Below are 16,873 nucleotides of genomic sequence, written 5' to 3'. Positions count from 1 at the left end.
GTATCCAACTCACTTCGGTCTCCCTCCCATTTCTAACACTGTCTTCCCTTGTTCTGTGCTCTTCTTTTCTTCTCGGCCCCCTTGTGTTTGTTATCAACGCCTCTGAGTCACTTCATCTTTTGATGCCAGCCCTGTCTGTCACTGTTAATGGAGTGGGTGTCTTTCTGCATGTTCAGTAGTTTGTACCAGTAACAGGGACAACAATGGAATACAGGTGAATTGAGGTAAATTGATGCAATATCTGCGAAATTCAGGGCCTGCAAGGACTTTGATAAATATCTTGCATATGATGTATTGGTCCATGCCCTTATTTTTCTCCCTCCTCTATTTGTTGCCCTCCCGGTTGCTCCTTGGATGATTACTAAGTGATTCTGCATCCAAATCTATATTTTTAGCATCACACACACACACACACACACACACACACACACACACACACACACACACACACACACACACACACACACACACACACACACACACACACACACACACACACACACACACACACACACACACACACACACACACACACACACACACACACACACACGCACGCACTATTGATCTACATACTGTATATTCTATTGACTAAAACCATAGTACAATGTGTAGTGTTTGTTTGCATGTGTCCATGTGTGTGCACAGTACCTTGCATGAGCATATAGCACAGCGGTCAAAGTTGGGTTTCCAGTCTTCTCCGTTGCGTCTGATCCCCTCTTCCTGTGGGCAGTCCCCGCTGCAGCCCGGCCCAGACTTACACACACAGTCGTAGCCCCCCGGGAGGTTCACACACACACTGTCATTCCAGCAGGTGTGTGTCTGCAAGCTGCACTCATTGATGTCTGAAAGACCAAGAAGCAGCAGTACATGAACGCTTACGAGAGAAAATTGTTGTACGAATGGAGGCAATTCTTTTTTTGTTGTTGCACAATTATCGATGAATGTAATTATGGGTGTATGTAAGTGTCTCATTCTCAGTCTTGTCCGTATTCAAGTGAGCTTTTTCTGAGATCAATGACAAGCGGAAGGTTGGGTTTTTTGTTACATTCTATTATTCTCCTCTCTCAATAAGCAACATGACGGCTACTGTGTCAAAATGTGTCCTGTAATCTCCAGTATTTCCTTATTTTATTCATAACCTTTCCCATTCTACACAATTCTATCTTATGAAATGGGAACAATTATTTAGCAGAGCTGAAGTGTTGGTCATAGCACATGTATTACAGTTCAATATGCCCTCTCTCCCAGCTCTGCCCATGGAAATGATTAACTTTACCTGCTTTGAAGACATGTTGCAAATGTTCCTTTTAATTAAATGTTGTATTTCCTGACATTAGCATGGCGCCCGGCAGGTACCAGATCTAACATTTGTAATATTTTGTGTTGCGCACAAATTGGTATTTCAGCCCTCAAGTCACTTTAATCATTCCTTCAAATGAATAGTATGCTATAATTGCAGTGGTAGAAACTGAAATTACAGCTTGTTGTGGTCACTTTGGGAGGAGCACCCGAGGTGTTAGCAGCAGGCTTGCAGCTGTGTTTTGGTATGCGTGAGTCTTTTAATTTACTGAATCAAATTATACAAATGAATAGTGTGCACACTCAGACTGTGCTCAGTACAACTGATGCTGCTGTGAAGTGCAGTCATTCAAAACAAAATGATCTGCGTTATAATTCAAGGGAATAAATAAGTGTAATATTTAATACCAATCCCTGTATACATGAATATTAGACTGTGCATACATGCTTGCATCAGTCATTAACCCTGTTTGATTAGTCGATTCTCTACAAATGAAAAGAAACAGCATGGACAGAAAAACAAGATGGCATTTTTATCTACTTATCCCTACATTTCAACAGGTCATGGCATCTAACACTCTTTAGCCTCACTAAAAGTGAGCTGTCCAGAGATGTAAAGATCATAGTCCCCACGACAGTGTCTCTGCTCTCCTCTGCCTACAAACATCGATCACACCCACACAGTACTGACAACACTCTACTAGTGCAAAGCCCCGAAGAAGAAACACTACATGAACTGAACTGAATAACTAAGACAAAAAGGCATTCATGTTGTTGTTTTGTCTGTGTAACTAAGTATACTTTCACACTGCGAGCAACAGGGCCAACAAGTTAATTTGCTTTCAACAGAGTTGTACAAAGTAATTCAGGCAATTGTGGAGACACATTTAAAGTTAAAAGAAAACTTCATTTTCACACCTCCCTGTTTCCCTGCTGATAAAGTATTGTGTCTTGGGATGCTCCTTTGTATAGTCACATTTAAGTCATACTCAGCCCTACATGATCAGACTTGGCTAAACTGTCACCTGTTTAAGCTGAATTGTGTCACTTCCAAGTGTATTAGAGCATACAGTATCATGTTAAAATGCCAATGAGTATCCATGGGACCTGTAGTTTGTGTATTTTCACAAAGTAGCTGTGGTTTCATGTTGCGTTAATCATTAAGGTCTGAATTTCTAATAGCAAGTGCTGTAGTTGATACCTGTTTGTCTTAGATAATGACTACACAAGTAAGTTAATGTATTGCTACTAACAATGAACTTGTTAAAAAAATGTAACGTAAAAGGAAATACTCAAGCAGCAAAAATACACAACTTGTAGCTGCAGAAGGTTACAAATAAATGTAAAGAGCTCCTAGTCCAAGTTGCCCACACTGTGAACACCATGCAAACAAATGTTTTCTTTCTCCAGTGGAGAATAATGAGTTGTATCCAGCAGGCAGACTCATTCTGGGTAGACTTGGGGCTTGGCCGATGCTCTGGCCACACCAGCAATAACAATACACTGTGACATGTCTGAATACACACTCTAATTGGTTGCACTATCAAATTTGCTGAATGCAAAGAGAGGAAAACACCTCACCGAGAATTTATCGTGTCTGCGACAGACTATTTGCATATACTAAATGAAATCCCCATCAGCCAGTAAGACAGACTGTACCACGGCTGGTGAAGGATTAGTTCCCTTCATGCTACGCTCAACACATTCAGCTACAAGCCGCTGCTAGCAGATGTAGTGTACTCCAACATTTAGGCTGTGAAAGACAGTCTTACAACCAAGCACAAAAAATTCCTTTGGATAAACCAGCGGAGCATAGCCAACCATACGAAAAAACTTACACTCAGGCCTACATGTGCGGTTACACATGGAAGCATTAATCCCTCAGTGTATGAAAATGACAACACAAATTCACACAGGGGCACAAATCAAATAAATCCCCATGACAGATGTTGGTAATTAGAACGGGCATCAAAAAGCTCAGCATTTGAGTATTTAAATAATATTTCTTTGGTCTGTCTCCAGGCAGCCCATATAGAAAGGTCAGGTACATCACACAGAGGGAGAAAATGATGCATGCACGCTGTCGAGAAGGGAGACAGTGATAGTTTATGTGTATAATCCTCATCTTTATGCACGGCATCTGTTTATTAAAGCCACCTGTCTCTCCCTAAAGCATTAGACATAATAAACCTGTTTTCAGATGCAGCCCATGCAGCTCTCTGTCAAAGCAATAAAGAAAAAATGACTGCTGCTTGCAGCTGCGCTACTCCTCCCCAACAACATATGCAACACAACTCGATGCAAGTAATACAATGTAATGGAAACCCATAAAAGTCTTATAGGAAATGGTCTTTGTTTAGGCCTACTTTAAACGTGAATATTTAATAGACAACTATATCATCAATATGTTTAAGTCGTATCCGTATCTAGTGATTGAACCACATGATATAGTGTTGAGGCAGGCTACTGTATGTTCAGAGGCTGAAGCTTTTTGCATTATTCAAAATGTCAATGTGATGTTGAATGAAGTTGAATGAAGAAGTCTAGAAATCCTGGTTTTATTTTGGTCTATTTTAGTCAGACAACGTTTAAAAACTTTAAATTGAAGAAAATGTATTTAAATTTTACAATCATTTAAGCGACTTTCTAGTGCTTATTCTAATACCCCACCCTAATACGCCGCTACCCCATATGTTTTGACCTCAGTTGTTTTAAAATAGGACAGTTTAGACATGTGTGAGGTGTTTGTATAAAGATATTCCAGGAATAGCCCAAACTAGAAGACTGCATTTCACAGAAAGAAGAAATCAACAAACAAACCTCTTTGCCGGATGGAATTATGCACACAATTGCCGGTGTAAAAACACAGAAGAGACAGGAAAATGTTTTTGCTTTCTCAAAACATTTTCCCCATCCATCTTAATTTTGGCATTGGCTTCTTCCTGCATGGCATACTCTTTGGCAACATGCAGCTGCCGATGTGGTTAACTGACTAGTGCTGCTGCTCTGTTATTAAAAAATCACACGTTCTGTTTGGTGGACTCATGAGAGGCAGTTGAAGGGATATTGTGGAGGACAGAAAAACCTGTTAAAGTGTCATTCGTACTTATTTTCACTGCTTGCGCCTAATACTGAAAAGTGGCATATTGGGGGGAGTTTAGGTGATATACTGTCATGGATACATGCTAATACATATTATGAAACGCAATGTCGTTAATGCGAGCTTTCGATGACACGCAAAAAAGTGCTTTCATTAATCACACTGTACGAGTCATAGTTGAAGTCATAAATATGTTCTGTGAAAGGCAAGTCAGTTTATGTCCAATTAGACTTGTTTCTGATATGAGGCAAGTGATACATTGCCTCATACTAATACATACTAATTTGCTGCAGATATGATACAGTATGTGATGTAGGTTTCTCAATGTTCTTACACCATATTTTAATTATATTTGTAGTAAGTGAAATTTGGTGTAGTCAATGTGCTACTGTTGCTGTTACCATCCACCTGCTTTATGCACATTGAAAAGTTAAGCAAACTTCAATGGAAAAGGTGTAAATGCTTGACTGAGCTGAACAAAGTTGGCTGCATCAATAAAAGCAACTTGGACAAAGGGCTGTGGAAAACAGGCTAAGTGCAAAATAAATCATGACATAGACGAAGCATGTGACTTTTAATTCATTAGGGGCCTGTAATGTGACACAGAAGTAATGTATTTACCCCTGTTGTGGAGTTTGGGGAGATCATCAGACATTAACTGCCGTGAAACAGCTGCCATCATCCACACCGGAGCAAGCTACGAACCTTTAAAAGCCACATTTGCAAGCTCAAAGGCAGAGTTTTTGATACCCAGCAGACAGCTTTTTAGTTGAGTATTCCTTTAATATCACCATCAAGGGAACACTTACACTGTTTCTGTGTACCTGTGATGCTCAATACAATGCATTTTAATGTATTTTTACACCCCCAGCCTGCCTTGTTTACCTGAAAGCCTTTTTTTACAACCCCCATGGGAAAAAACTTTGACACCGACATTTCGGTGGTCTGCTTTATTTTTCGGCTTCTGTTGAAGTAATAATTGGTGTCTGTGTTCATCACTTTTCTATTGGCGAGTCCCTTTAAGACACAGTTGTCTTTAAAAGACGGCACTGACTTAAAAACCAAACCACTTCAGACTATCATAATGAAGCATAGTGAAAGTTCAGACGGGCAAACGTAAACATTCACAATATCGCTCTCGTGACAATGTATTGCTCTCTTTCTCTCTTGCTCTTGTTTATTCATTTATCAGGGTCAATGTACATTGTTCATTCTCTCTCTCCCTTGTTTCTCTTTTTTGCATTTAACTCAATATACTGATTATGGGCGTGTCAATCTTTCAGCCTATGACCTACCATATTCACCACGACCTCTGTGAACCAATCATACCATTGCTGCTACATTTTCAAACACTCCTCTCTCTGCTGTCAGTAATTTCATTTCAGTCTGATCGTTGTAACCCCACCTCCAACCCTTATACAGTACCAATCAGGGGTCCCGCTCCACTGCATGCATCCAGAATCGTTACCACTGATATTCCCCTCTTCACCATGAGTGCCCCATTGAGGAGGGGGTTATTCTTCACAACCCAACTCATTACCTCTTTTCAGATGACTACTAAGATGGGGTATACTTGCCCAATTCTTTGATATTCTGACATATATCTTTATCATGGGCACATTTTTAATAACCATAAGATTTCAGGCCACACACCTAGAGCCAGGTGTGTTTGTTTTTATGCCTGGCAAACTACTGGATGCTTAAAGCAAAGTGTAGACATTAACTGAAAGTATGTATCAAAATATGCCTTGTAAAATACCAAAATTAAAGTTCCAATTGGCTAGGAAGCACATGGATTCATATTTAGCACTTCACAGTCTCCCAAACGTTTTAGGGTGTGGGAGTGAGAGTAGCAGCCTCTATGCCAGAGTAAAATTGACTGAATGTTCATTGATTTTTTTCTACTTGCTTTTGATATTTGCCTTATAATTGGTGCTCGCCTGTGAGCCACTATATCATAAATCATCAAAACCATCGCATGATATAGACAAAACTAAGCAGTGGTAAATACTGTACACGGACAGTTAACAAGTCATTTTCACAAACTGTGAAAATATTGAAAAACACACTGATAATGTGTGGTCATCCATATACACAGCATAGAGGTGAGCTGGTTGATAATTGGTTGTACAGTGAGGACTGTACTTTCCTGTTCTATGAATCATCAGACCCGGTTTAAGTCCGAAACTCTGCCTATCTCTAGATGTGTGGACTTGCACGTAGTAGGGGACACCCGACACAAACATATAATAGCTGCACAAGGCTGATGTGCTCCTCATGAGGTAGGGGTTGTGTGTGTGTGTGTGTGTGTGTGTGTGTATGCGTGCGTGCGTGTGTGTGTGTGTGTGTGTGTGTGGGTTTCGCACCGCATGGTTAGATCACTAGCTGTGAAGGTGAGAAGACCTCTGATTAGCCTCCTGGTTGCTTGATGGCTTACTAGTGCAAACATGCTCCCATACATACATTACATCACATCACAGTCTGTGCCTCTGTCTACATGCTAGATTTTCAAGTGATCGTGTAGGACCACAAGAGACACTAAAAGACATTTGAGGAGAAAGCCGGTCAATGGAAGTATTCAGAATGACTGAGTGACTAAAGGGAGGGGAGTGTAAATAGTCATTAGTAACTAGGCAGGGTGCATGCAGAGGTTGAGGACATTTCATTTCGAGCAGAATGTACGTTTTCAATTGAACGTATGCTCACCAATGCAGGAGCTCCCATCGAGTAGGTAGGAGCCATTGTCATGGAAACCACTTCTGCATTCACAGTGGTACCAGCCGGGCAGGTTGACACAGCGGGAGTGGTTGTGGCACTCGATCAGGCCCTCTGCACACTCGTCAATATCTGAGGACACAAACAGACACAGTGTAGTAAGCGTGGGTCCACATTATTTCCCTGGCAAAAGAACATAAACCTGAAACGTTGGCTCAGTTGAGTGTTTGTTTTTTTCGTCAGTTTTTTGATCTAGTGCTTGTGTCAGCAGCGTAGGCCGATCCCATCAGAAACAAAACCCGCCGTCACAAACTTAGCGCTGGGTCAGCAGCTGCCCACACATTAGACAGCCACCATCACCACAATCATCTCTGCCTGTCCGCAACAGCAGGGCTCAAAGTCTGTCAGAAATCACACCGTTTGGAAGCACTTATTTCCTATGTGCACTTTCTTGTACGTCTTCTCCTCACTCATTGTGCCATTTTCTTCTATCCAGCCTGCTTTGTCTCTCTGGCGTTGTGCGGCATGCATACATACACATGCACAGCCCAGAGGCGTTAGGTCTTTGCTCCTTCCTCGGGAGAGTCAATCTTTCTCATCCATTATGTATGGTGTGTTAGCTCGGCTACTCATCTGCGGCTCTCTCGCTCCTAGACCCCGTTGCTGCGTACACACTCTTTGGGTTGAAGTGTGACCTTCAGGTACACCTTCAGTCGCCTACATGGGGTTGACGCAAACAATTGAAGGAAGCGAGAGGCTGCTCGTTACCTGTCGTATATCTCAGATTGTCACTAATAGAGGAAGACCCCATATCTCAAGCAAATCATCCAGAAAAAAAGTGCTTAACCAGGAAGAATGTTTTCACTTTAAGAGGGTTGTAGAGTTATTTTAATTTTGGTATCCATGTAGTCAAAACATGAAAATCTTCAAAACTTTTGGTTGAAATGGAAGTGGATGCGGGTGAAATGCACTTCCAATATTCACCCAAAGACTTAGATACCACCAAAATGCTTGGTGGTAAATTGTATATGTTGGACATTGGCCATTTTGTGTCCAATATACAGTATACAGTTTTGATTTTCCTTGTTGTTGAAAGGTGCTTAACAGCTAGAGCAACAGGGCTACACTTGCCCTGCCTTAGAAAATAGTTGTACGACTTGTTGGATTTTGATCCATTCTAACAAGACCCAATGCAGTTGTCCACACCACATACTGTTGGTATATACACAGCTGACACTGCTGGAGAAGTAGCATGTAGCATGAACAAATAGCTTCAAATTCTCCATCCATTAAAAATAAATAAAAAAATGGCCTTAAGATCTTGTGCTATGAACATGTTTGTGCTCCAGCCCCGTTGTGAAAGTCCACACACACACACACACACACACACATACACACACACACACACACACACACACACACACACACACACACACACGCACACGCACACGCACACGCACACGCACACGCACACACACACACAAACAAGGACACATGTTTTTTTCTGGTAAAAGCGAGACTCAGGGTGAGGTGTTTAGCAGTGTGTGTTGTGGTTGTGCTGTTGGCCTCTCTGCTCCGTAGGTAATAAGATGTGACAGCTGCAGGGTGCGCTGCCCTCTGTCAGCCTCTCAGGTCAGAGCTACACCAGAAGATCCCCTCTCTGACATCCCAATGAAACATACCAAGATTAGAGGTGACTGTTGGCTGAGAGCAGCTAACTCTTCTGACAAAAGAGCAGTGCTGTGTGTGTGTGTGTGTGTGTGTGTGTGTGTGTGTGTGTGTGTGTGTGTGTGTGTGTGTGTGTGTGTGTGTGTGTGTGTGTGTGTGTGTGCAAGAGAGGGCATGTGTCTACAAGCTTGGCCTGGTTTGCTAAAGTTGTAATGATTTAATTCTGTAGCAATTAGATCTTCCCTGGTGTATATTCACTAAGTCTCCAATACTGACCCTGATTCATATAAACAGGATTCATGTTTATACTTCCAATTAGTTCAATTGTGAAAAGTAATTCAGATTTAATTGTTCCTATACACCTCACAATGTATGCAAAGCCTAGACTATTAAATACACTGAAATGCTTCATATCAATGCTCATGGCTTTTCAACTCTCAAGTTTATAAAATAAATACAGGAATTAATGTTTGTGCATCTCTACTTCACAGATGATCCCTCACACTGCAAAAACATTTTCATTTTCAATTTCGTCCATGAGAACACATCACTGTTGATCTGACAGCGCTGGATATTGGTCCAGTTCTGTAATGTGTTGTATTGAAGGTCTTTGCCAGTAAGGATTTTTAATTATTTAATGAACATCTGAATTATTAAAGGAATACTTCACCCATACGGAACTGGCGTTCTATCCTTATAAAATAGCTATTACAATATAATGAATGGGGTTTTGCAGTCTTCCCTCAGTGTTCCCAAGGCCCAGCTGTCCTGTTAATCCTAACCCTTTATTTTCCCATGTGTGATGTCACACATGGTAAAATGTAGGGTGAGACAGTGAGACCATAAAACACTCTTACTGCCTTTTCTCATGCTAGGATGCTAGGATGAACCGATACTCCTTCATATTCCCACGGGTGAAGTAGGTCTTTAAGCAACAACGCGAGGTGATGATGATTTTTTACAAGAATAACATTAGAAACATGGCAGTTTTAATTAAATGTTCTTCTTGACCTATGGGAAAACAAAGAGAAAAAAAACAGACATACACCAGTGGGTGAAATAATAAGTGTTTCTTTGTTGTGATCTGTATTCAATTAAATTTGTGGACTTTAAAATCGCCTGCAAGCTTTTCAATTCACACACAAATGGAGTGAAGATTGTCAAACAGCTAGGCGCATTGGCACAATGTTTTACTCAGAAATAAGTAATATATGTTATTCATTTATTCATGCATTCAATTTTGTTTTGCTGATACATATACTTTAGACATAAATGTGTTCGGAGACCCCACATTCTTTCATTTTCATGCAAAACACTTTTGAACTTTGCATAAACAAATAAGAACGATCATGGTCATTGTTAAGGGCACTATGCATGAAAAGCAGTAACGCCCAGTACACAGTGTATACAGTACACGAACAGCTTGCGATGGTGCTTTCAGTTTTCTTGTTAACAACAATCCTACCCTGCCCTCCAACATAACTGTCCACCATTTATGAGAAGTGACTCATTCTAAGATGTTTTTCACTGCTGTTTTAGGACAATATACAGCAAGAAAATGACTATAACGTACAGACAAGGGAAACACATTTATTTTTTTCTTAGGGCCACTCATTTGTTGTATTTTTGTGTACAGTAAGGGTTGTTTCCCCCCACATAATATATGTGGATGAATGACATGAAAGAAAATTGAACTTGAACTGAACAGTGAAAAAGTAGTATAAACCTTTATGATGTAACAGCTAACATAATGGCTTCCTCCACTGTGGACTTTCCTTTTCTGTGTTCCCTTAGGTCAGCGCTGTCAAAATGGTTTTTGCAGTTGGCCAATGTGCATTGTTCCACGTGTCAAAGTTCCTAACAGATCAATTCCATTGAAATGAATTGATTTCGATCCAAAACTTCACTTTTAATAATGCTGGTGTGACTGAGCTTCGAAGACCCTGAAACAAGGGCGGGCTTGCCTATTCTATACCTGAAATAGTGTTGCTGTCACCAACACCAATGGATTTAAGATAGTAGCTGACTGTATAGAAACTGTCAAATACGATGCCGTTATTTGAGTTTATTTGAACCTGTCATTTTAATTGTTGATCCCCTTACATTGTGAAAGAACAGCTATAATTGCCATCTGCTCGAATGGTAACTATTAGTAACGCAAGTGCATTTGAATTAAATGTGCTGCAGTGCAGAGCGAAAGCAACAAAAAAAAAAAAAACTTTAAACACCACTGCATCACCTGATCTCTATAATTGCATGTATATTAGCATTGCTTTGCATTCTAGTTAAAAAATAACCCTCATTCAGCATACTTTGCTCATTAGAACTCAGACAACGTTAATTAGTTAATTGCTGTATGTACTCAGCGCACAAATGCACACACATCTCTAGCGTGTACAAATGTGTTCATCATTAATGCAACCCAATCATTAACCCTCCATATTTAGCAGCGTTTAGAACTGATGTTTCTCGACAACAACGTGTTGGAGGAAAAAACAAAGAGAACAATAACAACTGGGTAACACTGTGATCACATGAAACTGAACACTGTGCAATGTTAATTGCGTTCTTGGGTGCTGCGCCAACATCATTAAATATATTGTTTGAAATCCTTCTGTGGCCATGATGTAATGACTTCAGCCTTGATTCTTTTTTTGAAAGTTCAGACACTGTTTTATTGATGTGGTATTGCAAAATCAATTATGGAGATGTTGGTGCATCACAATCGATCATCTCAGGATTTGCTGAGGCTATCCCACCAACATGCCATAACTAACCGGACTGCATTCACTGCACTTTGTGATTTGATGTCACTCTGTTTTTTCTGCTGCATTTTACCCCTCAAATTGATACATTCTTTGGTATACTCATGTTTATAATAAGGTCAGATGTCAAGTAAGACGCTGGTCCTATCACTCAATTTTAACCAAATACGTAGTCAATGTGACTTGGCTTTGTATGGCATTATGTTAATGTGTTTATGCAACCAAGATATACTGTGAGACTTCAAATGTAATTTCAATACTTTCTTATTTAAAATGTCCATGGATTATTAAAGACTTATCTGCACTTTGATTATCTTAACACTGGACGTGAGAGTGGTGAGAGAAGAATGTGCATGCATTAAACAAACAGAAAAGATGGCATCCTCTGGGGAGCAGAATATGCTCTATATAAAGGAAAACAATAAAATGTCCCCCTTTTCCTCTATAAAACTGAAATATGGACCAACTGGTATCATAGAAATGTGAATATCCAAGTAGCCTTTCTTTGTCTAAAGGAAGCCATAGCCCAATACACCAAATTGAAAGCTAACTTTTCTAGGTATACCACAATCCTACCGAATATATATAATACGAGGAAATTAAACTGAAAACCTGAACTGAAAAGATTATCCAGCTAATGACCTGTGATTATAGAGAGCACCAATTGCATGCACTGAAATACATAATTGAACCTCAATTCACTCTGAACCTCTTTTTATGGAGAGCATGTGATATTTAAAAGCCCATTCATCCGCTGCCTGGTGAGACCTTTTTATACTTAATAAAAGCTAATTTCATTTGCGCACAGTCAATAATTCCTGTAGTTCAATAGTCTTATAAAGCTACTTGTTAGTGTGTGTGTGTGTGTGTGTGTGTGTGTGTGTGTGTAAAAGTAAGTGCTTGTGTGTATGAAGACCATTCTCTTTGTCTGTGGCAGTGAAGTAGACAGGTGACCTTCCTGTGGTATAAAGTATGAAATGCTTGAGTACACACACACACACACACACACACACACACACACACACACACACACACACACACACACACACACACACACACACACACACACACACACACACTCCATCAATCTTTGTTACAGCCACAAGAAGCTAGACACCATTTCATTTGTCCCTTTGTTTCCTTCCATAACAATGCAAAAAGGAACACTTAGTAGTTTGTGCTGGGTTTTCCCAACGGGGGTTAAGTGAAGACTTTATGTCAACCTGGAACCGGGCAGAGCTGTGAGTTTTAGCCCACAGAGAAGATGGGAATTAATCCACGCATAGTTAAAATAATTGCCATTGCTCTCGGGAGAATCCTCGGGCCTGATGAGCTTTACATAATTACACTTCTCTCAGCCCTACTAACCCAATGAAAGAACATCACGGAAAATGTCACATGGGGTATTTACAGTAATGTGTCCTTAACAACAACAACTAGGGTCTGTGTTTGTTGCTACCTGATAGTCCATGACCAGTAAACGTGCATAAAATCAACAGCCTGCTCGGATTGAAGCAGTTTAAACCACACACAGAACACAGCTAACGATTATAATGAGCAAATGCAGATGGGTTGATTATAATCCTGATAACTTCACGCATTTACATTAACATGTAATTATTGCACCTGACACATGTCACAACACGGCAGCTTTACAGTGACTTGTTTTTGTAATGATACGGTATCAGAGAAGGAAGGAGTGTGTGAAATGATAATAGGCATATATTTCCGGATTTGCGTCAAACATTTGTTTCCATCCATCTACTCCTGCTTGGCAAGCAAATGCAATTTCCAAGAAAGTCACCCACTTAATTTGTCAAACTATGAAAGTTCCACACGTTTTCCCCTGGAGACACACTAAGAGGAAATCTCTTCACTGAGTATGAAGAAAAAGGGATGATTACAGCAACCCATAAGACTTTCAATGGAGTGCGTACCTGAATATGGCATTTAGACAGACATTAATAAATCAGAACAAAAAAACGTTGCCTTGACTTTACATTTGCAACATCTTGTTTGTCAGTTTCACCCATCGAACTCAGTGGTGAAAAGCCCGGTGCTAACCCTTCAGTTTGGGTGAACCTCCAAAACTACAAAGCAAATCAACCTGTTTACACACACACACATCAAAGAAAGGAGCAATTTCTCTTTCCCCTGCACTGCTGCTGCTCCACATTCTGACATATTCTGAACAGTCAAACTGAGGCAGACCTGTTTCGTCACTGTTGAGACGCAGCCTAAGCTCTGTAAACTGGTCTGTAAACAAAGGGTATATAAACAAAGTATTTTTTTCTGCACACACACACACATACGGACATGGCAGGGGATCGTGAAGAGATAATCACTGATTTTGACAAAAAGTGCCTTTGACAAAACACATTCTCCAGAATCGCTGACTCAACCCTTAAATTAATTGGGGAAAAAAAGGAAGAATAATTTCAGGAAGATGAATCCCAATGATCCAACAGTGGATCTGTGGCAGCTATATGAACCCACTGTGGGAAAGACGGGCAACCCAGAGGAATGGATAAAGTTGAGAGAAGGTGAAGAGATCACTGAAAAGATCAACTTCCCATTGGCTTTATACAGTATAAAGATGCTGTTAGCCTCCCGCCAAGCTACCGTATACAAGGAACCCGAGCAGTCAGTGCAGCAGTATACGGTGTTTTCGCACCCAGGAGGAAAGGGCTGCAGAGAGGTAGATGCAGATAGAAGTGGAGGTATATGTACATGAGAGAAACACAGTGCCAAACACAGAGAACAATGTCTTGCACAGAGTTAAAACAGGAACTTTCTGTACAGCTTGTAAGTGCCTACAGCAGTCTTTAAGGGGAACTCCACCAACCTACACAGCACATTCAGGACAGGTTTACTTCATTTAACTGTCATAACACTACTATAACATACGAATGTTGAAGATATGTCAAACTGAAAAGTATGGCAGCTTCTGCTAAAATTAGATATAAAATATGACAACTTATATTCTCACTATTATTAATGCATGTTAGACATCTTTCAATAAGTGAAATTATACAGAATTATAATATATATTATACATATTTTATACATATTTTGACCCACAATGCAGTTCTCACAGAATGTGCTTCAACTGTTTCCTGAGCGCACCAACTCTCAACCTCTCTCAGCGCCGCATCTGACTCTTCACAGCATTCATCTGAAATATCATCCACACACGGATACATTTCAGAAGCATTCAATACTCAGCATTTTAAAAAAGGTGTTCGCTGCTATCAATGTTTCGGATGTAATGTTACATCAATTCAAAAAATTAACCCATGACGTTAAGATTTGAAGCCTCCAAAATGTTCAGGATTGTGTTCGACTATCTCTCAACTCCTATCAAACATTAGTCATTGGCGGCTCAGTAAGTACGAATCGGCATCTGCAAATGAGATACTCAATTTGGAATGAACTAGTTTGACATCCAGCTACTGACACTGATTTCTTTCCCGCCGTAGATAGACAGTCTGATTTTGCACTGCGTCACATGTAGCAGCCTGGGGGCAACAGCCACTGGGCCACACTGAGGGACCCTCATTAGTGGAATGATCTGTTCCTCTATATTTTTACTCCTCATCTGCTTCTCTCTTCAACACCTTTTTTTTCTCTCTTTCGCATAATCTTTTTCTCCTCCCTTCTTCACCCCCTCCACAATGGTTGAGAGAGAGAGAGAGAGAGAGAGAGAGAGAGAGAGAGAGAGAGAGGGAGAGAGAGAGAGGGAGAGAGAGAGAGAGAGGATACAGAATAAAATAATTATTTTGTGGTAATTTTTTTTCCCGAACCAATCCTGCATTTTTGTTAGTCATCAAAATTAAATTAATGCGTGAAAAAAAAGTAAATTCTGAACCATGATGCAGAGGCGAAAAGCATAGCACATAGGATTCCGCTTCCCACGTTAATTAACTGATAGACATGTTGATGCTGTTTATATGGGGGTTAATTAGTTCTTGGTTGATTGCCAACACTTTCCTGACATGTGTTGCACGCTGATTGCCACTCATTACCTCTCAACGGTTCAAATGCACAGATTCTTAGATTCTATCTGAAATGTGTTATTACTGAGGTCAATTTTTCCTCCAAGAATATGAGATAAGAAATGCAAAACTTCCAAGTAATTAAACTGGCAGTGTTCAACTTTATGATTACTTTGCTGGTTATTTAAGGATAAGATAGTTTATATGTGTGTATTTCTACCCAGTTATGGTTATTTATTCTGCCTTAGATTAGACCTTAAATTAAATAGAAATACTCATTTGTGACTGCTTAGTCACACTCAATGTTAATTCAATGATGCAGATATTTTGTAAAGAGGTATTGGATGGGGGCACAGTTGTTAATGATCATTTTGTAAAACTAATAAAAAAAAAACATGACAAGATTATTTGTGAATTTGCACAAGTCTTATAACACAAACTCTTCCTGTGGATTGTTATGCACAGACACGACTGGCTACTGCCTTATGGCTACGTGTAGAGCAACGTGCGCCTATAATGTGTTTGTGTATTGCCTGGTATTTAAATGGGAACCATGGCAACCTGCTGTGAATGGCTGACGTGCCCTATGAGAGCTGGCTGATCACTTCTGTAAAAATGAGACCGTGGAGCCTGAAAGTTTAATTACTGACGAGAGGAGAAGATAGGAAGAAGGGGATTGGGAAAGGAGCATAGAAAGGAGATGGCGAAAAAAAGGGAAAGAAGATAGAAGAAAATAAAGGGGCGGAAAAGAGAGACGGAGAAGATTGTGAGAGGATGGAGGGGGGAAGAGAGATTAAAAGTGAAAGAGTAGAGAGGAGAGGAGGAAGAAAAAGCAGTAGAGGAAGGAACATGGAGGAGGAGATGAGAAAATAATCAGCTGTCTTTTTATAAGGCTCTCCAGGGATCCTCAATCTCTGCAGAGGCCAATTCAAACACAACGCTTTGAGATGGAGTTGATGGTTTGTTTGTTTGTGTGTGTGTATGTGTGTGTCTGTTTGTGTGTGTGTGTGTGTACGCGTAAAGGTGTATGTGTGTGCACTTGTGTGTGTGTGTGTGTACAGACTGTGCACACATGTAAAGGTTTGTGTATGTGTTAGGGATGGCCATTTAGAATTGTATTAAGATTTAATGTAGCCTATTTATAGTGAAATACATGAACATTATAGCAGGGCTCCCAACCTTTTTTTGTTCCAAGGACCTGCATATTAATTTAAAAACAATTCAGGGACCAGTAGCCAATTTAAATGCCTACATTTTGACATTCACAGGGCACCTTGTCTGTTGTGAGAATAGGTCTAGTATTCGCATGTAGGAGCAGAAAGTGAAAT

The 16,873-nt window shown here is 40.2% G+C and overlaps 1 protein-coding gene across 1 annotated transcript in view; it reads right to left on the bottom strand.

Moving 5' to 3' along the window:
• The window catches only part of LOC307270509 (protein kinase C-binding protein NELL1-like), a gene marked incomplete at its 3' end in the record, with an annotated part of 185,522 nt that overhangs the window by 5,161 nt on the left and 163,488 nt on the right, over positions 1-16,873 (bottom strand). Inside the window, exons 16-17 of the mRNA XM_080053488.1 lie at positions 7,109-7,249; positions 652-845 (exon numbers count right to left, since the gene is read on the bottom strand). Of these exons, the coding sequence (XP_079909614.1) occupies positions 652-845; positions 7,109-7,249 (335 nt within the window). The remainder of the gene's footprint in view (positions 1-651; positions 846-7,108; positions 7,250-16,873) is intronic.

This window comes from Ammodytes marinus (assembly GCF_949987685.1).
Source record: "Ammodytes marinus genome assembly, chromosome: 1".
In the NCBI taxonomy this organism is placed as follows: Eukaryota; Metazoa; Chordata; class Actinopteri; order Uranoscopiformes; family Ammodytidae; genus Ammodytes; species Ammodytes marinus.
This window is presented reverse-complemented; position numbering and strand designations above follow the sequence as displayed.